Here is a 26,284-nt window from a genome sequence, read left to right as displayed (position 1 = left end):
GTGTGTGTCTCCCCAGAGCGAGCTGTTAAGTGCAGTCTCCCAAAAACTCCACAAAAGCCCATTTGCAGTCCACAAGTCCACACAACATATACACAAGTGCAGAGTGACACTGACACACACAGACACATATATACACACAGTTACATTCACACACTGAGTATCTCACACATGCAGACACACATACATGCACACTTTTCACACTTCCCTCTGGGCAAACAAGGCAGAGTGGCAGAAACGAGGCTGGGATAAATGATACAATGATATCCAGGCCTGACTTGTCAGTAGAGTTGAGAGAGAGGATGAGGAGGATGAAGAGGAGGAGGGGCAGGCAGTGGTAGCTCTGAATACAGGAATTATTCTTCAGCGTCTCACCGTGTCGACACACATTACGCTCAAACTTTGGCCTGGCAATGTGGAGAGGGAGGGAGAGAGAGAGGTGGGTGAAGCGCTGAGGGGCAGCTATAATGACCACACTCTGCTTTCACACTCTCCGTCTCTTCTCTCAGCACCGTACTCTCTGGCCTTAGCCTCACATTCCCTTTTCAGTTCTTCCACTTGGTCCCTGACATCTTTTTCCCCCTCTCTTCCTCGCTGCGTTTGTTCTTTCGGTCTGTCACGGCAGGGCTGAGTAGCTTTCAGGGAGAGAGTGCAATCATTTGCTCTCTCTCTCTGCTGCTTTCTTCTCTCTCTTTGGTTAAAGCGAGGGGACAACTTGGCCCTCTGGGCATGTCACAAAATCATTAACTAATAGTTTTGAGTTAGTCAAGTATCCAAATGGTGCGTGTGGTCCGTGACGTATTGAGACTGCATTCACAGCTTGTCATGCACCACAGACGCAAGCTGCCTTTAGATCGAAGCGTCCAGAAAGCCAGTAACTAAAGACTGGCCATGTTTCAGTCAGACTTTACTAGGTGGTCAGGGTAACATTTTGAGTAGGGATGTCTGATTCATGATTTATTCAGCCAGCCCTCTGGACAGATTGAGAAAGACTTCGAGTTCATGACAAATCACACTGGCATGTTGAAAACCTAAACTATTATGTTCGACTCGTTTGAGGAAACCAAAAGCAGACACGTTCAGCCCTCCGATGCCGTTTCCTGTACTTCTGCTGACCAGTGCTTCTCACTGATGTCCCATGCAATTATGTCTATCGGTTGTTGTCAGACCACAGCCAGTCAGTGAGCTTATGATGGAGCTGAAGCAGAGTTCATATAAACCCTCTGTGAGAGCAAGTATGTGCGGGTCTGGAAGAAATCAGTAATTATGACACTTCAAAACATGCACCAGATCCATCCTGCTATACCTTTGGATAACCGATTAAAGGAAAAACATGGGAGATTTCAGGGCGAGGTGTTAGGCAGCACTCTCAATCACCAGCAACAAAATAACCAACGAAGCAAAGATTTACTTTCATATGATACACTGAAAATCCAGGAAAGAGCTGTGTTCTTTAGATTTGCTGTTTTTAGGCATTTTTACATCCATATTCATGGGTCTTCAGCTGTGACTGATGATACAGGTAAACTCTGTCTCCTAAAGTTACAAGCATTTAATTTAAAAAGGATTTTTTATGGCAGTATAATATTTAAACACAGGGTCACAGATATGACTTAGTCCTTAGTAATTTGCAATGCTATTCCAAAAACAGCCACGCCACAAGTACGACTCTCACCTTTAAAAACGATACAAATAAATTTGGCCTTTACTGGAATAATTATGGAAGAAGCTTTTGTTCACTGCACTCTCAAAAGCAGAGGACAGCAAACACGTGCCTGAGGTAATACAAACATAAAAAGGTGTTTCCTTTTAAGGAGTGTGAAAAATGAGTTTGGGTTTGATCGTTTAAGGACATCTCTTCACTTCCTAAACAGCACATCTGCATGACTGCTTTCAAGACTCTGATCGGCCCATGTGAAAACCATGAGTGACAGGACAGATCCACGCAAAGTTTTAATAACTGACCGAACAGCAGAACAGCACAAAAATCCAGAGGAACAAGTTGTTCTGGTTTCACCTGCAGGAGTTGCTTCCAAACTGTGGCTAATGGTGATACAGTTAATTCTCTTAGTCTGACAACTAGGTTTTTAATAAAAAAGGCGTTAAAAATGTAAAGATGCTGAAATGCACTTCTTTTTTGATCACTGTGAGATAACCCGATGGCTCTTTGTGCTTTGTTACTATCAGAAAGTGCCACAAAAACCTTAATCCACCCGGAAAGGCTGGTTTTAAAATATCCATTTTGCAATTTTGCTATTTTAATATGTGGTGTAGTTGTGCTATATATTTAATGCTTAGCTGATTGGAGCCAGAAATACTTTATTTACTATATTTACCCCCAAACCAAAAATTGCGTAGTCCTGACCTGCCTTGATAGCACAGTCATATCAAAGAGAAAGTACACCCTCATTCATTTTTAAGGTTTTAAATGTCAGAAATAATTTAAAAAAAATCTTCTGCTCCTTATTAGGTCTTACAATTCATTCTCTACTTATCCTTATCAGGGCCGTGGGGGGCTGGAGTCTATCCCAGCTACTATAGGGGGGGAGGCGGGGTACATCCTGGACAGGTCTGATGCAGGGCTAACACAGACAGACACACAACTATTCGCACTCACGCCTATGGGCAATTTAAAATGACCAATTAACCTAACTGCACTAACACAAACACGTGGAGAACATGCAAACTCCAGAAAGGCTCCGGCCAGGCGGTGGAGTCGAACTCTGGACCCTCTGAGACATGAGAGCTAACGACCGACGATCACCAATTAAAAAAACACAACATGTTATGCTTTGTCATTTGTCATTTATGTGAAAAAAAGAAATGGACTCTGGTGTACTGATTTTCAAATAGAGTTGATTAACTGATCATCAACAAATGTGCTGACCTCTGTGAAAGCAAAGGCTTTTGCAGTTTGGAGATCTAGAGCATTAACACACTGCCAAGGACTGAAGACATCACCAATGATCTTAGAGAGATCTGTAGTTTCCAGTTAACCTATGAAAGTTATAAGGCCCTATCCAAAAAGCTCTATTTGATTTTAACTTGAGAAAAATCATTCACAAGTGGCAAACACTGACAGATTCAAGTGTACTAGGAGAGGACGTCTTCTCTAACAAGAACAAGGCAGCACAGTTTAGGTTTGCAAAGATGGATCCAACCAAAACACAAGATTTCTTTAGCAATGTCCTTCGAACGGACGAGGCCGAAGTGAAGATGCCTGGCCACAATGCACTGCACAGCACAAACGTCTCATTTCAACTGCACTTGGAACAAAATCTAGAACAAAACGTCTGGAAAACAAAAGAAGCAAAGTGTTGCAAAGTCCAGTGTATCGTTGTTTTTGTTAAATAAATAATGATCACGTGCTATCATGTCTTATGTGAGTTATCTCATTTTAGGACCTGACAATGATCAGGTTTTTTTTCACTATGCCTCTGCATGAAACAAATCTGAAAAAGGTATATCAATAAATAACACTGATGTATCACGAAGCACTATGTGAAACTACTTTTTGTGTGGAATCTTAGACCTTCTTTGGTAATGACTGAAACAAAAGCTAGCATTAAATATCTAGTCAGAATCAAAGCCTTGTTTTCTTCCCACTTTGACTGTATTTCATTCTAACATAGTTGCTCATGTACAAGATTCTTTGGGGGAAAAAAAAAATTCTCAAAAAAAGGACACGTTGCTCAGCACCACTGATGCTTAGACGAGAAATTTCACATTACCAATAAACAAATTAAGACCAAATATAACTGTTATATCTGTGACAAGGCGGGCATGATGGTACCAGAAGCCGTAGCAGATTATGGTCAAAGCTTGCTTGCATGTTGCTCTTGTTGGCGTGTGTGTTACTGTATGGTTATTTATGTATGTTTAGTACTGAAGCCAGCAGACGTCTGGACTGATTGATAGGAAAAGAAGGACCTCCAAGCCTGAGCAACTCCTCCACTCATTCCTGTATATTGTTGTTCTTATGATGGGTATCAGTGTACTAAAACAAGGCTGAATAGCAAAGAAACCAGTCAGTCGGCAGGATAATAACATGGCTTTGTGTGAAAGGAGTACGCAGCCAATTCAAATACAGGATGTATTGTGCGACCATTAAATCACACAGCTGTCTGAACAGGCGTGCAGTTTAGTTTCCATGTTTCCGTAATAGCCCAATTAATGAGGTTTTCTATTGAATGATTTATATATAATTGCAAAAAGAGGCTATTAATTTTTACACAAAAAATTTATTTCAAAAGATGAACCTATTTTTTTTTCCTGTGCAGCTTGTTTGCACGACTTCAAGCTTGAAGAGCAGACACAGATCAGATACTTTGTCTCCAAGTCATATCATTCACAGTCGGAACAAACCTGCTCAGTGCATATGAACTTTGGTGACGTCACACTAAAATTTACAACTTAAGCGCTCCTTTGTCGTCTCAACCTGCCATTTTCACTTCCAGTAGTGTCTTCTAACTTTTCCCTGAATGTGTCTGATAATCTGAAAACGTGTTCCTTTTAACTGTGACAGTATTATTCTATGTTGGAATTATAGTCCCAGAATTATTTTGAATTTGCTGGAGTGTTTGCATTATTTTTCACACAACCTCTAAATATAGTGCTGTCAACATTGGTTTTACTTATAAGCAAACGTTTTTGTTTTGTTGTGCTTGTAGGTTTACTTTCAAAGACAGGTGGAACCACTATCACGTCTACATAAAGGCGTGCATTCCCAAAATAAGATCACAGCAGACTTAGATTTTAGCTGCTAAGTGGCTATCATATGTGATATAAAGCCCTTGGAGGTCACACTGACCTCAGAACAGGTCCTAATTAATAGTAAAAGCATTATATTTTTTTTGAACCACTCCACCGCTAACCACTGCTCCGCCACAGAGCCACGGCACAACGGTTAGTGCTGTTGCCTCATAGGAAGCCGGCTCTTGGTTCAAAACCTGCCCGGGGCCTTTCTGTGTGGAGTTTGCATCAAATATGAAGCAGATAATACAATAAAGCAGTGTATAAATGTACTCTAAAGTGCTTTGAGTGGTCAGTACAACTAGCAAAATACTATATAAATAATAGTGCACTGGGGGTTTATTTTTTTCCCTAAGAAGGTGGGTGTCATGGTGAGTGTGAGGTTATGTGTGAACCTGGTTGGCAAAGCCTTGATTGTCCCTGTGTATAGACTTGAATGTTGGTATAATGCACACAGCAATTCTAGTTTAAAACCAAAAATTATGCAGCTGTCAGTTCACTGTATCACTACAAAGTCATTTCCCATTTAAAGGAAGCTCCAGTCTGCTGGGGCAGTTGCCCTGATTAATAACATATAATGACAATAATGAGAGAAACGAACATGCTAACAAGATAACGTGGTGAATGTAAAGCTAAACAGGCAATAATCCCTTCTGAAACAAAACACTACATCTGAATGAGAAGCTCCAACTTTTGGATTGTGCAAAAGTATCTGCAACTGTAATAGAGGCGAGACCCATATAAAAGATATCTGAAGAGTAGCAACACTCTTGCATAACGATTTGCAGCTGCCATCTCAAGTCCAGGCTGTCAAAAGTGCCGTTGTTTAAGCGCAGAATTTTTAAAAAAGCTACTTTCATGTCAGTAGCTTCTGGGAAGCTGTATGACTCTTTCCCTGCACAGACCTTCTGTTGGGGAACAGCTCATCATTTAAACTGCAGAGATGACAGCAGCAGTTTTCTCATCGTTACACAGAGGTACACTTTAACCAGGAGACATTTTTCTCAGTGTTTTGAAGACAAGATCCAAATCTGAAAATGTAACAGAAAAATAATGGGCCCATCAACCAATTATTGCCCACAGGGCCTAATAACCAAAGCAATTATGCTGCTTTAGAAATGAGTAAGAGTAATGAGTAATGTATTACATTTTTCCAGTCAAGGGCCCAACACCAGTTAGATGCATACAGTAGATTACAGGCTCTTGGCAGTTGCCAGTGGCATTAGAACAATAAAGCATTATATTTGATAGGTTATTGTAATATACAGTGCACATTCATCAAATGGAATACTTGGTCCAAATGGAAAAAGAGCATGCTATTAAAGTGCAATGCTGTCTAGTGTAATATTGATTAGTAAATGGGGTGAGAGAGATAAGCAGCAAGGTGCCATCTCTTTAAGATAGTTACAAGTGCTAAAACAAACATGCTTCCATATGTTCCAACAAACATACACACAGTTCCTTTGTTAGAGAGGAAACCCTCAATCTTCACCGAGAAAATACATCAACAGACATTTCCTACTTCAAACTTTCTTTATCTTTTAGAGATTTTTTCAAACACATACAAAGCAGCGCATGAGCCAATGTTTTCTCTGAAGTGATAACATCAGAGGTTCAGTGGAACTCTCCCAAAGCCTACATACAGTGTGTCACCCAGCCAGAGGCCTACAGTCGAGGCTCCAACCAGCAAATTGCCAATTATTAAGTCAGGGTGACTGTTTGGATCACTGCCTGCAAGTTCATAAATAATAACATTTTTAGAGGTACAGCAGGCCAGTCACCTGGACAGAGCCACATGGGACACACACGTGCAAAAACATATAGAATGCACACATGTGTACATGCAAATTCAAGTAATTGCAAACATGTGCATACACTACAGAGAAAATTATAGACTGTTTTTCTGCTAATGCATGTATGTGAACAGTATAAAACTATAAAAAAAGTAAAGGCACACACTCACTAACCTACTTGTATATACATTTAGTATACACATACGCACACACAAGAGTACATTCGCACATACTGCTTAAAAATGAACATGTGGAAAGGGTAGTTAAAATTCATGCATACACCAACACTCAACCATTTACACAGAAACACACACACACACACACATACATAAGGAAGTGCACTCAGCCTTTTTGTGTTGATAAGGCTCCCCTAAATATTTGTGTTGAGTCAGGCTTTGAAAGAGCCAGCTGGGTTCTGGGCTGTTCAGACACTTTTGCTATTATTACTATTATTATCATTATTATTATTATTATTATTGTTGTCATTATTGTTACTCCCAGTTTCTTTGAGCTGGGCTCCAACAAACAGGGTTACATTTGACCTGCAGGGTGTGGGTGGTCCCCTGGACCCTTCCCTCATCAATCAAACAGGATGAACTCAACACACAGTCTGTAGCAAAGTAACATGAAAAACAAATAATGTTCAATGATATTTGGCTATTGGCTACACCGCTCTGTGCTATGATGATTATGTGAGTCATAAAGACTTAGTGCTCTATCTTGTGCTCATCACTCAGATGAGTGACGTGCTTGATTTGAGCTGGACATCAAGCATTATATGAATTTTAATTGACAGAAAATGGTGCTAAAACTGAATGTACTTTTATGAATTGACTGTAAACAGGCTGTCATGAAGTCTTGTAAGTATGTAGATGGTGATAAAGTTTGAAAATTGATGTGGTTTGTTGAAGTACAATGTTTCAATTCAATTGAATTGTAAAGAGCATCAGTTCAGGCTGAGTTTCAGAATAAGAGCATTCTTCAGAATAATAGACTTTCTTTAAAGCCTGTTAGCAGTTATTGCAAGTGTTTGGTCAAGTAATCATTGCTGCCCCTGGATTGGGAATCAATATAATAAAACTATTAACCTGCATTGATTCAAAATATGTTGCATGTATTGGCAACATTCTGTCGATTTGCCCAAACAGAGCAGAGACAGAGCACTATATGTACACGTGGCTTTTATTTCTACATACAGCATTCTGTATTTGAACTATTTTGTTCTTATCAAAACTGCTAGTACTGAGCCTGAAATACCCATCCACCAAAGGCACGATGAGAGCAAAAATGTAATCACAGCAGTTCATGTTGTTTTATGTAAGTTTTATGGCCCCATATTAAATGAAGTAATAAAACAATGGCCCAGAAGCAAGTCACAGCTCCAAATTTGAAATGCTAACCTTTATTTAGCTCTAGTCAAAGGCTGTTTACCATGACACCTCACTGATTCAACTCATTATGGGACTGTTTTGATCTCCTGCTGTAAACATGGAACTGGGATCTCTTTCCTTGGAAAACTCTGATGCACAGCAAGTGACACAACAGCTATGAGCACTGGACACCAAAGACGGAGACGAGATGCAAATACTCCACCACTTAAAAATATTGTGTACCACATAATAACATGATGTGAGCAAATGAACACAACATGTGCCATTGTTCCTGCTCTCAGCTGAGATACACCAGGTTGTGTTTAGCAGTAGTCCACTGTCCATATGGCTTCAATGGAATTTATGTTGGGCAGGCACCAATAAGACAAATCTAATTAGCAACATTATATCATTGGAGCCAAATCTAATTTCAGTCCCAGTGTGTTTTAGTCGTCAGTGACTCTCTCCCCTCCTCTTCTTCATCTTCTCTTCTCTCTCTCCCTCTGTCCATCCGTCCATCTCTCTGTGTGAGTGTCACCTGCCCTCTGAGCTGGCGACGCTGGGTCTCGGCATTAGCGTGAGAGCCCTATTACACTGACTGGAGGCTTTGTTTTCCCTGTGAATCTGCGAAAGTGTATGTGTGTGTTTGTGTGTGTGTGTTCTCGAGAAGAATGTCAGAGAGATGGTGATTTGTTACATCAGCAAGCATTCCAGCCCTGAGACCCTCTGAGTGTGTGTGTGTGTGTGTGTGTGTGTGTGAGGAGACATGTAGAAAGGAAACACCATCGTTTGTGGCCGTATACCGATCCAAATATACTTCAGTAGATTATCAGGGAGCAAACAGTTTTCAAAGGAACAAAACTGTAATAAATATCAGTGGGAAGCATAAATAATAACACATAATGTGTTGACTGGTTGTGCATACAGGATGGAAAAGTTTGTAAAAATTTCACTCAGCAATTGTGCAGAAACATGTGCCACATGTGCAGGTGAGGTGAGAGTGTGTTTGCACTCATGTTCAAGGCCTATGTTAGCCACTCGGTGTCTAAGCACTGGGGCCACAGGTCCCAAGTAAATGGATTCTCTGTGCAAGATACCATCTGCTGCTGCTCATCTAACCCTCAGACTGACACACATGCACGTGCACCCCCCCACACACACACACTATAGACACACAATCGACATGGACAGGCACAGGACTCAGATCTTCTAAATCAGGGCTAAGAGCGCTTTTTAACATTTCTTGAAACAATATCACAAAGAATAAAGAAAGGCAGACCTGGTGGTCTCACTATAGTGAGCTCGTCTTGAATTAATATATGATCATTGAGAAGTTCTGGTGTCAGGCACACATATAGGTGTGTATACCTGCTGTTTGTTTTGTTTTAAATTATACTCGGGAATAATATTCGTGCAGCTGATATGGAATCTGACTTCTACAGTCTGTACAGGCAAAATAAAACTTTTTTCACCTTCTTGTCTGATTATTGTGAACTTTCCCAACAAAAGAACATTGGACAATATTCATGAGCTACTTTAAACAATGGAAACAATTAAAAGAATTTACATTCTGAAATTACATTTTAGTTACAATTCTGGTTGCTATTCACATTGGTATATAAATGCCTGTAACTGCAGTGTGGGCGTGGCATAAAAAAGGTCATAATGAGCTTTCAGAGTCAGTGACAGGGCAGATTTCAAAGGAACAAATACATCTTTTTCAGTACAAGAGTTTCAATAAAAAGTGCTCATTAAAAAAATCTTTAAGAATAATAGAAACAATATTAAAAACGATTCTAAACCTCTGCATGTTAAAATCAAAGATAGATGAAAAAAATTCAGAAAATAGTGAATGTTGTTTTTGGAACCATGGTGAACTATTCCTTTAAGCTTTTCATGTATAGCTTGTGTCAATACCGACCACTTGTTCAATAAACAGGTTATCAAACACACTGCACACTAACCAAGATGGATGGCACCGTCAGAGCCAGGTTCCTTTTTCTTCCCTGTGAAACCACAACTTGTGGCCATCCCGGGCTCTCTCCTCCTTATAGTACAAACAAGAACATTTCCCATATGTTACAATGTAGAAGTGCTGCGCTATTAGATTAGCCTACAGAGTCTGAAGCCTCTCTATGAATGGATGGATGGAGGAACCAGCAAGTCCATCGCATTCCCTGTGGATGATGTCTTCATCGTGGCCGAAGGCGCAGGAAAGGGAGAGTGTGTGTATACGTCGCGGGCGTATTTTGATGTAATGTGATCAGTAATGAATTTTGTGTTGCATTAGGGGGAGTGGAGGGGAACAGAGGTGGTCGGGAGAGAATACCAGGGGGAACACGAAGCGACTGACTAGTAGTGTCCACGAGTCTCCGGCATCTAATCTAATGAAGAGACTCAGAGAGGGAGATGGGGGAGAGTGGTGGTAGTGGAGGTGGGGTCAGTAAAAAAGAGTGATGAGAAGAGAGAGAGAGAGAGAGAGAGAGAGAGAGAGAGAGAGATGCTACAAATGAGGTTAAGTCTGAACGGAGTGGGAGGACGGGGGTGGACTTGGTTGGATATGGCCAGGGATGTTTGGGAGGGGTGGGGTGGGCTGGGGGTTGATAGTCGATGCTAAATCCATTAGGGCCTCGTGACCATCGCACTCCCTTACCCCAAAACCCTCTGCACCCCCTCCCCCCCACACACATTTAAGTCAAAGGAGCTCTTGTTCACTTAAAGGGTTGGGGGGGGTTGGGTGTGTGTGTGTGGGGGGGGGGTTGAGCACGCTGTCGCTTCCTAAATGAGTTAACCATTTGGACTGTCAGGGCCAACAGCATGTCTGCTGCGCACACACAGACACACAGGAAGCCACAAACTAAAGCTGGTCGTGTGCTGATATGCCATAACCTCGTACACACATTCAGACAAGCAGAACATCCTACAAGCTTTGAGGTAATCAATTTCTGGACCTTGACCTGAGAAGCACTGTATGCTGGAAGTCAGGCTACATAACAAACACTTAGCTGCACTGAAAACATCTCTAATGAGGTAAATGATGATGATAAAAAATGATGATCATTTTTTGTGCATGCAAATATGGATTTCTACAAAATCACGTAAAATTGCAATGCTCAGAATCATAAAGAATCTCAGTAATTCACAACGATGTGTTTCAGTGATAAGAAATATGTCAATTTCTGCCTGCTCATCACAGTGTGTTTACTGGATTTTGACTGTTTTAAACTCAAACTGCTGATTTTTAGAAATATTCTAAGAAAGTCTATTTTACATTCTGCTAACAAGATACAAAATAACACTAAAAAAACCTACAGAAACAGGAAAATGACTATTTGAGATGGGATCTTAGTGTTTTAGGACACACTTAAAACACTGTGAACTTTTCTTAGTGTTAGTCAGACATGATGAGGATAACTGCTTCCAGCTATTTCAGCATCACTTCCTCAGCTGTTCTGACTGGTAGGCACACTAAATGTCATGATCCTGCTTTTATTCGGATTTTTACCTTTTTATTTTCAAACAATATAAATAATTCCCGTTTATGTTAAATGGACAGCAGTAACACATTGTTCTTGTGGCAACATTTAACCTAAGGTGACAATTAAACAGAAAACTAATTAATGCTGGTACACGATCCTGTGTGTACAGCTGTGTTTTTGTGTGTTGTTCATCCTTCGCTTACCTGTGGCAGAGCCTACGATATCCCTAGAGGGGGACTCGGACATGGCGTCAGCCAGTCTCTCTCGCAGGCCTTCGTCGCTCGCATCTGCTGAGCCAACATTGTGCCGTGGCACGCCAAAGCTCTCTGGCCAGCTCCCGCATACCTCCAGCAGGGTTACGCCACGTCCATCAAATGGCCCTGCAAACAAACACGCAGACAAACGCAGAGTTAAGATTCGCTTGATTACCAAATAACAGCTGTGCCAGTTGTGTAATGTAATTTGGAGATGTCCTGAGCTGATAAGCACATCCGGCCCCATCGTGACATTTTAAAGCTGTATTTATTTCTGTAATGCAATAAGATGTCATAAAAAGAAACATTGAATCAGACTTGCATCAGCAGATGCACAATATTTGGGATTAGGGAAACATACAAGCCAATTTAAAGCACAGTCCACCTTTGTTCTTTCAGTATAATTATGTACGAATGCTTCGTTGTGTCAAATCTGTGTATTATATTATCTTTTCTCTTTTAATATATACATTTTAAAAACAAAATATAACCGTGAAAATACTGCAGCTCTACTGCAAATGAAAATATTAAAACATGTTGCCATTTTCAGATATATCACTCACATATCCGTCCTACAGCCAACGTAAATGAATCTGTGTTAACCCTGTAGATCAGCTGCTTTTGAGTCACACACACAGAAACTTGTAAGTACAACACAATCTTCATGCCTGTCAAACCAAATCCACACAGGCCGGTGCTGCATCTTAATCTTTCTCCTTTCTGTCTGTTGTATTTTCTGCAATCAGAGAGATCTTGCAGTTTGGAGCCAGAGAGTCTGCAACTTGCTCTGTGTGTGTGTGTGTGTGTGTGTGTGTGTGTGTGTGTGTGTGTGTGTGTGTGTGTGTGTGTGTGTGTGTGTGTGTGTGTGTGTGTGTGTGACAACGCAGGCAGCCAAGCAAGCAGGCATGCAGGCAGTCAAACAACTGTTTTATTCTATTAGTGTGTTCATTTGACTAGGTCATTATGCCTGCAAGCAGAGGTGATAAGGGAAGATTTAGCAGTGGTGTTGGTAAGGTGCTCCGGCGACTCATCACGCTAACAAACAAAACAAACACATGACCTCATGGCTTCAAAGTCAGCTTATCATCATCATCAGTACTGCATATCCGCATCGCTCTCGTTCTTGATGCCCAGAAATATGTTACAGACAGGAGTGCGAAAAAAATCACTGAGTCTAACTAGCTTCATATTATCATTGTGACCGTTTGCTGGTTCAAAATCGTGTGCGAGTGGTGAAATGAACATTCGAGTAGTGAAACATTCAGGGATTAAACAAAAAGTGCATCTAGAGGATGAACTTGGATACTCAGCATAAAGACCAGAAACGCAGCAACTTCAAGGGCTGAAAAATCAAGTTAACGTAAAAGTGTCAATGCAGTTCCTCTAATGGCCACTTGGGGCTCCCTCCAAAAATGAGGCAATCTCATAGAGATTTACAGAATCAAAAAGCATGTTCGCACCTCAGAACAGAAAATGTTCTCTATGGATAAATCCTGTATTTGGTTGTTTTTTTTTTAAAGCTTAACTAAGGATTTTGTAAAGCCACAATGAGGTGGGAAAATAATTTAAGACTACCCTATAAAGAGCACTACAGAAATGACTAGAGATGGCTATAAATGACAACATGAACTCCAGCTGTACTGCCCCTCAAACAGGATTTAAAAGACATGAAGATCTATTTAGTTTTGCAGTTTTTCAACTGTCCTTTTGAGCTACAGAGGACCAAAATTACCTAAAAAAACTGAACGAGACTGATATTTATTTTAACAGGTAGAAAGTGAACTTCCTAACTGCTGAGCTTTGAATCAGTCACATACATAAGAAATGTGTTGGTGGTGGCAGGTTAGACTTTTGGTCTGAGCTTAGTATCTGTTAAGGCCATGTGGAGACTCCAACAAATCGCTTTGTCAAGCTTCATCACAGCTTCTACAAACTTTAGTGCAAAACAGTTCATCCACCCAAAGTCTGTCCAAATGTTGAACTGGTAACACACACACACCATATGATCAGTGCTTACACAGATCCTGCCATTTTACACAATCCCTGATTCCAGCAACTGCTACAGTATAAATAAATATTGGTATCTCATTTTTTAAAGGAGTTATTGCACATCTTTTTGTTTTTGACAAAAAAAACATCTAAAATGTTACTGAGTTAAAAAAATTCAAAACACCCCACACAAGAAACACAGGGAACTTTATACAATCGTGCTGTAAATTCACATTTCGTCTTCTAGTTCAGCACTAGAACTGTCATGGTCCTGGGTCATTTTGACCCAGCGTTTTGTGTTTTATGATTATGTCCCTCTGTTCTAGTTATTCGGTGTCCTCCCCCTTGTGTCCGGTTCGGGTTCTAGATTTCCTGTTTTACTTTGAAGGTCCGTGTCTTATGTGAATGTGTCCTGCTTTGCTTGTCTCGTCAGTCCTGATTTCTCCCAGCTGTGCCCTCCTTCTGTGTCTCATTCCCCTCGTTATTTCCCAGTGTATGTAAACCCTGTGTTTCTGAGTCAGTGTCGCGTCGTCCCTCATGCTGTGTGGATCTCCCTGTGAGTTTTAGTTTGTTGTTCCCAGTTTAGATTAGTTTAGTTTGTATGTTTTTTCCCTGCCAGCAAATAAAGCTGTGATTTTGAGTTCATTCCCTGAGTCTGTGTGTCCTGCATTTTGGGTCCACATCTCCTGCCTGCCACACAGCGGTTCATGACAAGATCATTACATTTGCCTCAGAGGATTAATAAAATAAGTTCAGTAAATTAAGTGAAACTTTAATGAGCTCCTTGGAGAAATCGGCGTGAAATTTAGAGAACTCATGACACTAAAGGCTTCATGACTTGAAATACCACTGACCTTTGTCTGTTCAAAGTTAACACAAAGAAATCCTTTGGGTTAATAAATTTGCTGAACAAATCTAAAAAGATGAATGCTGCTTCACACTTCTTCTACACACTCTGATTTAGACTAGTGGACACGGACACATACAGGGAGGTTTCTTAGTGGTCTTGCGGGTATCAGGAAAACCCCAATGAGACACAGACAGGATGGGATCAAAGGAAAAAGTGAAAACCAGGACAGAAGAGATCTTTGTTTTCTTGGAAAGATTAACATCCAATCTGTGTGTCCAGGCTTCAAGTACAGAAGAAACAGATGGATATAGATAGACGATCACTGGTAAATATGAAAACGAGGCTACTAGATAAGACCGATATGTTAACACAAGCAGCTTCTGGAGAGGGTAAATAAATTCAATCAATTGTTTGTTTACCTGCTAATGCTACAATTTGTTACACTAAATTGAAAGAAGTGCAACCAAAGATTAAAATTCATATCACGTTATTATCATTGACCCCATAAAGCCATCAGACTTGTGTGAACATCTTAGGAAAAAATGATCTAATGAAAGCGTAACCGTTTGGCAATCCCATGGTCAGCTGGTGATTTTAGTGAGTTGTATCTTTATAAGCAATGAGGCACACTTTGCTCTGCAACACTAAGCTCTTTACAACTACAAAATTCAATTCGGCCTTTACAAAGACACACTCACAACCCAGTTATTCAGCATCAAATCCAGCAATGTGCAAAGCATAATAACATCTCACCTCTATTGCAAAACACAGGCTTTTACAAAGGTTTTAAAGTAAGGCTCGGGGGAGCTTCAGGAGAATCTGTGCAAAACGATCCATCGGTGCAACACGCATAAACACACAAGCCGCTTCTGAAGTGAAGTTATCAGGAAGCTAAGCCGCCGTGTGTGTGTGTCTGATTGTATGCTTTTGCTCTGTGTTATCAGAGCAGGGAGAACGGAGGCTCGTGTAACCTCTCGCCTCAGCATTAGCACCTGTCACTGGCCTACAGCGGAGCTGAGATCTGCCAGGCCTCAGGATGCACATGCACACTCAACCCCACATGCACACAGACGCACACAACAAACATGCAGTGTACTTTAGGTTTTTGCAAATTTGTCACACTTAAATGTTTTCAGATTACCAAAAAATGTTTTATATGAAGTGTGACAAACACGCAAAAAACTAAGAAATCAGGAAGGGAGCAATACAGGAGCACATAGCCGTCTGCTTCCTGATAGCAAGTGAGCCAGGCAGATCAAAGGTTTTGACTGGTGTGGCTTTTCTGGATGATAAGAGCATGGCAGAAGGTTAGGAGGAGCTTTAGGTTTATCAGGGCAGGCTTTGACCAATGTCGGTATTTGAAGGCCAATAGCTTTAGGCTGAAACGACCAATGATAGATGGCAGAGAAGCTCAGAAGGTATAAATCTCTTCAACAGTATCAGCAGACCTGTTTTTCTTTTTTGGGAGAAAACTATTTGCGTCTGCTTCTTACGAATGATAAAGTTCCCTCATCCTCTCTTTGTGTAAAAATGTAACATTCAATTATAGCTAATATGAGGCTTTACTGCTAAGACAAATTTGTTCCGTCATAATATACAGTTATTTCAGTGCAACATTTCCTGTTTCCCTGTCAACTAAAAAGTAGACTGTATTTTCTGCTAAAAAGACTGTAACTCTGAAAATGACCCCTTTCCCTTCAGTAAATGCACGTGTTAAAGCCTCACGTGAACCTGAGAATGCATTGTTTCCACAAAACGGACTGTGGATTTTGTCCTTCATCACACTGACCACATCACTGTACTCAAAAACTTTTTAAATGCACACATGGGAATGCAACTGATCATTTTTTTAAAGAAAATCTTAAACCATTTATATTAGAATTATTCTCTCCTTTAGTTTTCAGCTTCGGCTGTCCACATTAGGTGATCTGAACTCACGTTGGAAATAAGTTATGATTAAATCATTCCATAAAGTGTGTGTTTATCACTACTGCTCTAGATCACTAAGGTCACTGACACTAAAGAAAACAAGCAATGGCTCAACATTAGCTCACGTTACCTAATTAGCTCTCATGTTTCCCGTTGACAATGAAGAATTTCTTAACTTTCACCCCTAAATGATAATTATTGACTAATTTGTGCTAAAAAAGCAAAACTGTCTATACTTTTGCGCACTTTCATCCTGATCTGTGCAAACACTGGCAGAGTTCTAACTTTGTTGTTTTAATGAAGTAATACTGTGCATACTGTCTTTATTTTAAATGCAAATTTAATTAATAAAACTTTATCTTTTCACTGTGTTTTTATAAGCAGCACAAGCATCAGCATGTTTTTATTGACCTCTGACCTCCATTTTTTAATTTCTGCCTGTAAATCTTTGGAAATGAAAAGATGATTCAGTGGCTGGAGGAAGATTGTTGTTGTTCACTCATGATGTTAAACCCAGCAGGATTAAAAGCCACTCTCCACCCAGCTGTTAGCCCTCACATACTGGCCCTACTTATCCCTCCAGTCAGTGCTACTTTACTTAAAGATTTAATCATGCTGCAACAGCATGCGTGCACATCACAGTCACCTCTCAAAGAGATACGCCAGAATGAGTGCTTTAAAATATTACTGTAGACAGTCAAACTGAGGATGTTTGCTGAGATTAGATGCAGCAAAACAAAAACAAATTAATTTTAAGCTTTTAATGTCCACCAAGTCTCCAGTTATCAGTTTAGGGTAGGGGAAGGTTCACATCTACCCCTTTATGTGGATTTTTTTTTTTACCTATCTAAATCAGGGGTGTCAAACTTGCGGCCCAGGGGCCACTTGCAGCCCGCGTCACCCCTACTTGCGGCCCATACATTGACGTGAAGAAATATAATGCAGTTTGTCCCTTGAAGTGACTTTTTTTGTTTGTTGTCCAGAGTTATGTTAAAATAAGTTCTTTAAAAAGCCAAAAATGATTGAATATGAAGACGATATGAGCAGAGAGCACAAACATGCTGAGGGGTCGGCTGTGTTAGTTCAGTGACAGAGTCACAAACTAACAATAATGTCTGCAGTTTGATTTGGTTAAATATGAACAAAATGATAACAGACGTGCTGCCACGTGTGAGGACAGAAAGAGAGGACCAGTGTGTTTATTTGGTAGTTCAATGAAAGGCTTCAGTTAGTTTAAATCTGCGTTCGCATTTGCAGTTTTGTCTTCTTATAAAATAGTTCAAATCTAAAAAAAACAAACAAAACACGGCATTTTGGTAAATATTTGTGGGTGTTTTTTTGTTTGTTTTGTACTACTTGAAAACTAAAGTGGGCCTCCGGTGAGATGGCCACAGCAATTGGCCCACAGCTCATTTAAGTTTGAGACTCCTGATCTAAATGGAAATCACATAACAAAACTAATCCTGTTTTTAATTTCACTAAAGTAAAAAAGGGAAAGAAAAATAAAATAAAATAAATAAACTGTCTATTGTTTTCAGATTAAATTGTGCAGGTATGGAAAAAAGGCTCAGGGTAAAAGGATTGCTATGGCTGGATGACAATAACCAATCAGAGCAGAGCAGCCCTATAGCTGGTCATATCTATTACCAATGTTTTTACCACTGGGGGTGCTATGTAAAGAAATGAGAATAGTAATCTATATCTTAACCTAATTGTCTTGTAAATGATTCTTATTTGCAAGCCATCGCACTTTGCAGTAAATCTAATCTGGTGGCTTTTCCACACTTTGTGTCAGGCACCAAAAACATCTTTAACTGTGAACCCAGTTTACAAATGAACTCGCGCTTTAAAGAAGAAACAATACTGAAAACATGTCCTCATTTAAAGGTTATGAAGCTTAAGTGAGTCTCACATGGTTGAACTCCAGTCACACGTACACGCACAGACATGCAAACACACACACAAATGTATAATGTCCTGAGTGCTCATGCCACTGTTTCTGGGTTACCTGTGCAGTAAAGGGCCTAATGCCTAGTTAGCGCTAATTCAATTAGGCTTTACTGCAAGGGGGCTGGTTGAACTAATTCCTTTATTATGGTGCTGTATAATATGTAACAGTGTGAGTGTGTGTGTGAGATTCAGTGGTGGTACTGAGAATTCAGACACTGGGAAAACACACACAGTCTGTTACCTACAAACAGATCATAAATCAGCTCTGGTGGGATGTACGTTCAGTTATATATTTATGAGGCACATGTCTAGAATCTAATGTTATTCAATACCACGGCTATCCGGCAAATCCTGTTTTTGTCTTAGGACAGCCAATATCTGGTGAGACTGGGTCAGAAGTGTCACTTCAAACGATGGTCATTTACAACAGCAGGTATGATTTTGGAGCACATTTCATTGGGAGGTTTTATCTTCACTTTCTCTTAATTGCTGCACAAACTGGTGACAAAAAAGGAACGAATCAAACAAAATTTGATTAATTTTACTCAATTTTTTTCTCATTTTCTACTGACTCCATAGTACAATTTTGGAAATAGCCTGGATTTGATACTGAAAAGACATTTTATGCACACAAACTGACTGAAACACAGCTTGAATGCAAAGGTTTAACAAAGGTGCCCTATGCCTTGGATTAACTGGTAAAGCCATTCATCCAGTCACCTATTTTAGCTGTCAAAAGTAACTGGACAAACTAGCCCATTATCAGAAAACATTTAACAAGTTTGATACAGACTGTTTTCTTTATATGATCAACATTTGGGAGCATTATGTTTTTTATTGCTGAGCTGAGTTGTAATTGGATTTTTTGAAACAGGGCTGCTGCAAATTAAAACATTAATTTATACCCAAATACAGCATCATTTACATTCTATGGCTCTAACTTGGCCAAAACCCACTTTTAATAAACTATCACCCATACATTCTTGGATGACTATGCTGTGAACACATACTGACATCCCTTTAGGCTGTGTGTCTGTGCGCCTATCAGAGAAAGACTGAGAGAGGGTCACTGATATCCTCGGGGAGACACAAAGTGCTAGCTAGCTGGCAGAGTAGGTTTGTGGTGCAGGGTTAGTGTTAATGGAGATGTAAGCTCACAGGATTAGCACCCACCCATAGGTAGGTATATGGGAGTGCGTGCGTGTGTTCTTGACAGGCAGGGTCTTTCTTTCATTACATTAAGGCCAGTGCTTCTAAATCATTTACTCCCTTTTACTCCCTTTGCAGTCTCAGTGGTGTCAGCTAAGTGTTAGTAATCTCCATCAATACCACGGTCTGCCTCAAGGCACTTTACTCACTGCTACACACACACACACACGTATATACGAAAACATACTGTATTCAGACGTGAGGATGCATTAACCTGTATGTAGTTAATTGAGTCCACTGAATACTGAATACCCGACACACACACACACTCTCTCTCGTTCTCTCTCGCACACACACACTCTCTCTCTCTCTCGTTCTCTCTCGCACACACACACACACACACACACACACACACACACACACACACACACACACACACACACACACACACACACTCTCTCTCTCTCGTTCTCTCTCACACACACACATGCACACACTACCACTCACTAAGTTAATTTGAGGTGTTCCAAATTAGACGCCACTTCTTTGCTCAGTATGAGGTTTTAACTGTAATCTATGGTGTCCTTCTTGGCATCATCTCCTCCCATGCTCACATACGACCAAACAGAGGTTTCCTTGAAGCCCAAGTCTGACCTACAACTGATCAAAAGTTGTAATAATAACGTTTGTTGCAGATTTCTGTCAAATGTCAGCCTGAGACCCAAACGACTGAAATGTTTGTACAACATGCAGTGCCATATTTATTGTAGGGTTCTGGATACTTTTAAATCCAAAACCAGATTATGAGGATAGTTACAGTTACAGTTCAAGAGATCACAGATACTGTTTAGACAGCCAATCAGAATTATAGTTAGAAACTTCCAAAAATATGCCTTTGCATTGGTGAAAAAAAATCTGATTTTGAGAACATGTAGCACAAGACAATGACAAGTACGAAACAAATCTTTTCAGGGTTCAAATATGAGGCCACAAACAGGAAGCAGCGGCAAACAGTCAGATGTTTATGTGCAACTCGCACAAACAGAAACACGAACGTTCAAGTGAGACATGAAATAGATTTATGTGGCAGATAAAATTTGGAGTATATTTCTGACTCACGCCTACTGCAGATTTAAAGAGCCAAGGAAGAGGAAAATAATTGTGCTGATAGAGAACAGCTGACTGTGATTAGGGGACTTACTGTACTGACATGCTTGTTTGGCACATATAGAGTAAAAATAGCACTGCTTTCTTTTTTGCCAACCGGTTGGAAAGAGCTTTGTGTCCAAATCGGGCAGGCAGTCGGTCATGCTGCCATGGCTTGTGCCTAGGTCTTTTAAAGGTTCTGCTACACTGATGATTGTTGCAGGAAAAGATGGCGTGGAGGTGAAACGAGTAGTAAAATTAAGGTTGCCTGAGTAAAATGTCTTGATGCAGGCTCAATCTTCCATCCTCGGAAGATTTGAGCAAGAATTCTGAATTGTATCGCTGCTGCTGTGACACGTCTTTCCGAGTGTTGTTTCCTTCCTGTGATTATTCAACCGCCATGCTGCCGAGTTACAATTCTAAGATGTCAGTGTCGTCCTAACTGTGTCACAATCAATCATGCTTTTTCTTGGCATATGTTGTTATTCATTTTATGTCCTTGAAGAGGTGCAAAATTTAATAAGAAAATGAAAAACACAACATTTCACTTCATGGAAAGGGTACGGGTAAACTTCTGCTTCTACATGAAACAGTACATACAGTGTAGTGAAAAAGTATTTGTCCTGATTTTTTTTTAAATATTTACCACACTTCTATGTTTCATATCATTAAGAAAATGTTAATATTAGACAAAGTTCTCATCTTTTAGGAACCCTTTGAATTTTCTTTCTAGCTCAAAATGAGGATTATGATAATGTGAAGCGCACCTGTGCATGTTCAGACAGAAGTACCTTGTGAGTGCCTTGCCTTGCCTATGATACACCAAATCGGTTTAAAGCGCAACTTCTCTTCCTTCTGAAACCATCTGAATTTGGTCTCTAGCACAAATAGTAATGGAGTTAGGGTAAATTACAAAATGCTTGTAAAATCGACGGGTCAACAGGTCCTTGGTAAATACAGGGTTAAGGTGATGCCACAGCATCTCAGACTTCAGTCCAGACTTTTGATCAGTTCACTCTGAAACCTTCATTTAGTTTTTTGTTTTTTTGTTTTGTTTTGTTTCCAATACATTAGTTTAATTAAAATGTTCATTTTCTTATTCTTGAAAGAAGAAAGCAGTAGCTTAATTTGGCAGCAACATAGCAAATATAAATCAGCCTAAAGGAAGTATTATTTGTTGTACCACAGATTTCTTTCTGTTTAAAGGGAGTTTTTCCTTGTCAGGTGCGTAATTCTAGGGAGTTGTGTGATTGTTGGGGGTTTCTCTGGGGTTTTCTTTCTAATAGTGTAAAGTACCTGAATTGAATTCAATTAAGGATTAAAAGTGTGCACCGTTATGTTCTCTCAAAAATCAGCAAAATTAAGTTGGCGATTAACATGCCAAACTTAACTAATGCTGAGTTATAAGTAAAACAAATGATGATTATTGTAAAATATTTAATTCTGATGAATAAAATGAGAGCTCTATGCTGTGGAACTATTGGCATGCCATGCTTAATTTGTCTATTAAAATAAAAAGTCTGCAATCAAATCTGGCAAAAGACCATTATGATTTCAATAAAGACACTTTAACACAGGAGTGGGCAACTCCAGGCCTCGAGGGCCGGTGTCCCTGCAGGTTTTAGATGTGTCCTTGAACCAACACAGCTGATTTAAATGGCTAAATTAGCTCCTGCAGTTCTCCAGAGGCCTGGTAACGAACTAATCATGTGATTCAGGTGTGTTGACCCAAGGTGAGATCTAAAACCTGCAGGACACCGGCCCTCGGGGCCCGGAATTGCCCACCCCTGCTTTAACAGCTAATTAATTTCTACTCTGGTTGGTTGTATAGTGCCCATATTGTGTGCTGAAACTTTACTTCATTGTCTTTTGTCTAAATGACATTTTACTTATCTAATTCATTAACTAATGATCTGCATGATAGCACATCATTAAAATCTGAGCAGGTATTAGGTCGATTGAAATGACGCTCTATCGTACTGACATCATTTTTGTGATTTAAAACAAAAAAGAAACATTATTAGAAATGTTTTATCAGTTCTTGAAGCTACACTGCAGATAAACAAACAACCAAAGTCATCATTTTCCCTCACTCAGCGTCATCGCAGAGCCAGTACAAAGCATCTTTCATCTGGTCAGAGACGTGGCGCCCACACAACTAAAATTCCCTTCTGGGCGCTAGACATTGTTTTCCATCAAACCAAAACAAAGATTGGGGAGTGTACACTTCACAGTGCTAGCATGGCCAGCTAATTGATTTCAGGCTGGATCGTGTTGCTGTGTAATGGAGCAGGCTAACGTGATGATGAAGCTGGGATGGTCATGGTGATGACTTTCACAGGGGCTCCAGCCTCATTTGTTTGTTTGACAGGCTGCAGGGTTGTGTGTGTGCGGGTGTGTTTCTCCATTTGGCATAAAGAATATGGATTAAGCTGTAGAGGTGACAGATGATATGTTTACAGGAGAATGTTTGCTTTCTGCACGATATTCAATTACAGGGTTTGTGTGTGTCACCGCCTGTGTGTGTAAGTGTATGTAACTATAAGTGTGTGTGCATGCCCAGTCATTTGTGTGTTACAGACTGTGTGTGAAAGGGTCACAGGCCTTTATCAATCACACAGAATTTGTTCACTTCCTTCCTCGGCGTCATTCTTTCGCCTTGATTCTAATATTTTTTCTGGGAAGTAGTCCAATCCAAATATAAACTAGTGTTATCCACTGTTTACTGGAGATGCAATGCAGCACAAATAAATACCCTTAGTGTTATTTACAAAACTGACTTACTCATACACAATCCACCCCCTCCTCCAACCTCCATAACTGAGTAGAAATACAGCATAGTGTTCTATGATGCCACAATAGGTCCCCATAAAAAATGAAAAAGAGGCAGTGGTCATTTATTCAAAAGCCCGAAATGAAAAACTGTGGCATTTAGTAGGCACTCAGACAGAAAACAGCTCCGTATTAAAACAACACAAAGGGCTGGATTGGTGCAAGCAAACTGTTTAGGGCTGCAGTAAGAAAAAAAAGTGAAATAGGATCCAGGAAAGCCAATTTGAGTAGAAGATATATAAGTCTGAAAGGCCTATCAGATAGCAGCACATTGCACAGCTGTTTAGAACACTATTAGACACAATGTTACACTTTTGGAATGTTGTTACAGTGACAGTAACTGTAACCTTTGGTAGGTTGATTACACAGCAAACAGCAGAAATATTGTGTTCCTGTAAAAGTCAAAGTAAGCTACCACGAATGTGGACTTTTCACTGGATGATCCAGTACGTGGCCGTATGATGTGCCACTGTGACCAGGCTCTAATTTTTTTCAATTGATGTTTCACTTTGTAGCAAATGTTATACCCTGATATGAGCTAATCATCTAGCTCAGCGGTCCCCAACCCCCGGGCCTCGGACCGGTACCGGTCCGTGAGTCGTTTGGTACCGGGCCGCGAGAGTTGAGGCTCAGGTGTGAAATGTATAGTTTTCAGGGTTTTTTTCGGTTTTGAGCGTTATTTTGTTATCGTTTTTATCGTTGGGTCTTTTCACGTGTGTTATGAATAAATCTTCTTTTTTCGGTACCGGTACTGGTTTTATTTTGTTGTATTTATCCCTGACACCTTAAAGGTCGGTCCGTGAAAATATTGTCGGGCATAAACCGGTCCGTGGCGCAAAAAAGGTTGGGGACCGCTGGTCTAGCTTGTACTTGCATGTTGTTATTACTTAAGTAATCCATATTAGATGAAAAGCTTTGTTAATGGCAGTGCATTTAACTCACTTCTTTTGGAAGTATCCCACACGCGTCATTTAGCTTCATACATCCACATAAATTTATGCATAGTTTTCTAGGGATTCAACTTTTGTGCTTGAGGAAGATTCAAGTTAGTGTGCACATTTCCTTTAATATAGACGGTGTATTATAGTGTCTGTAATAAAGTGTAATAAAGCCATAAAAAGATGATTAGTAACATTCACTAGCGCAGCGATGAGCTCCTAATCCTGACTGAAACTCTTCAGGTAAACCATTCCTCTGGTCCTAAAGCTTATAGAAAACATCTATTTAAAGAATCCTGAAATAAAAGAAATCTATAATCTATAATTGATTAAGACCACACGGCAGAGTTGAATATGTCAAGATTTTTGTTGGGAGTGACCAGGATGGACCGGAACAGAAATGAATAACACAGCTCAGGCAACAGGTACAGGTCAAGTTATGTGGTTTGAAGACAAGGTTATCAGAATCAGAATCAGAATCAGAATACTTTATTAATCCCTGGGGGAAATTATTATTATTATTATTATTATTATTATTATTTTATAGAGGGAAGGCTTAGATGGTTTCCACAGGTGTAGATGAAGGCTAGTGGATATAGTTGAAAAAGGAATGTTAAAGACAGAGGTGCCAGGTAGGAGGGAAAAGAGGAAGACCACTGATTAAGTTTATGGATCAGAGAGGACATGGACAGGGTGAATGTGACAAAAGAGGACACTAGTGATCCACTACGGGAACCCCAGAAGAGAATAAATAAAGAAGAAAAATGAGCATGTTTTTCAATAAATGGAAAAAACAACTTTTCACATTTCTGTTTGAACCAAATGTCAAAGTTGTTGAGACCCTGACAGAGCTCTCTTTTCAAGAAGTTTTTTTCAGGTAGGAATGTAATCCTATATTCATTGTTGGGGATATATGTGCTCCTAAATTTGGATCAAATCAGCCTAAACACAGCATTATTCCTGTGTATTATTTTTGTGTGGCAACTGCATATATGCAATAAAAAAGAACAGAAATAAAATGCAGAGTGAAGTTCAAACCCTGGCTCCCTTCTCACCTCCACACAGCGGGCCAATCGCCGCTTGAAGTGGGGGTGATTGTTGGACTTTTGGTTTCTGAAAGCAACATGTCAGGGGACGGGGGTTTCCAAAGTTATATGACTAGCTGACAAGTGGTTCTGATTGAGTACACTGTATTATGACGGTTCTCTAACCTCAACCAAGTGTTTTTTGGTGCCTAAACCAAACTTTGATGAGGGAGCCCGCAGTTTGTTTTCTGTTGACTTGCTTCTGCTCTGGATGACAGGCTGGACAGAGGCGTGGTGGTGCATGCTTTGGCGTGCGGTCTGAATACTAGAGATGAATACTGTACTTTGCTTGGCTTCCTCTCAGGGGGGTAAACGAAGAGGATTCCCAGCACCAAAGCCACAGCCCTGTGTTCCTGGAAATCCTCCACAATCCCATTTGATCTTAACGCCCTGCCTCGCCTAATGTGTCCCTAAGCTGGCCTTATCACACAACAGAGAGGGCCAGAGGGGATGGACTGAGACATGTATAGCTGCTTTGCTTGCAGGTGAAGGCTTGCTTCTATAGCACCCGTTCTCTAAAATCCAGCATCTAAGTAGTTTTACAAAAATATCATGCATCGTGTACTCCATCCTGTTTTACAAAGCATGGCAAGCAACACAAGACTTAGGAGTGACAAAATGACAGAAACGAGGATGTGGACAGAAGGAGAGAGTGAGAGAACCAGCTCAGGTGGCGAGAAAACATTACGAAACAGGCAGCTGTACTCCACGAGCCTCTTCATTCTCAGGGAATAAATCCTCCATTATCGTGACTCTCTCCTGGGTCTAAAA

The 26,284-nt window shown here is 40.2% G+C and overlaps 1 protein-coding gene across 3 annotated transcripts in view; it reads right to left on the bottom strand.

The window, feature by feature from the left end:
* bcas3 (BCAS3 microtubule associated cell migration factor) overlaps positions 1 to 26,284 on the bottom strand; it is a 323,750-nt gene that overhangs the window by 16,709 nt on the left and 280,757 nt on the right. For all 3 annotated transcript variants that reach the window (XM_084951630.1, XM_084951628.1, XM_084951629.1), the window contains one exon: positions 11,595 to 11,771. In XM_084951630.1, the coding sequence (XP_084807756.1) occupies positions 11,595 to 11,771 (177 nt within the window). The remainder of the gene's footprint in view (positions 1 to 11,594; positions 11,772 to 26,284) is intronic.

Source organism: Perissodus microlepis, chromosome 14 (assembly GCF_051167445.1).
Source record: "Perissodus microlepis isolate ML-2025 ecotype Zambia chromosome 14, ASM5116744v1, whole genome shotgun sequence".
NCBI classification, from domain to species: Eukaryota; Metazoa; Chordata; class Actinopteri; order Cichliformes; family Cichlidae; genus Perissodus; species Perissodus microlepis.
Note: the sequence above shows the minus strand (reverse complement) of the source record. Positions and strands in the feature narration are given on the sequence as shown.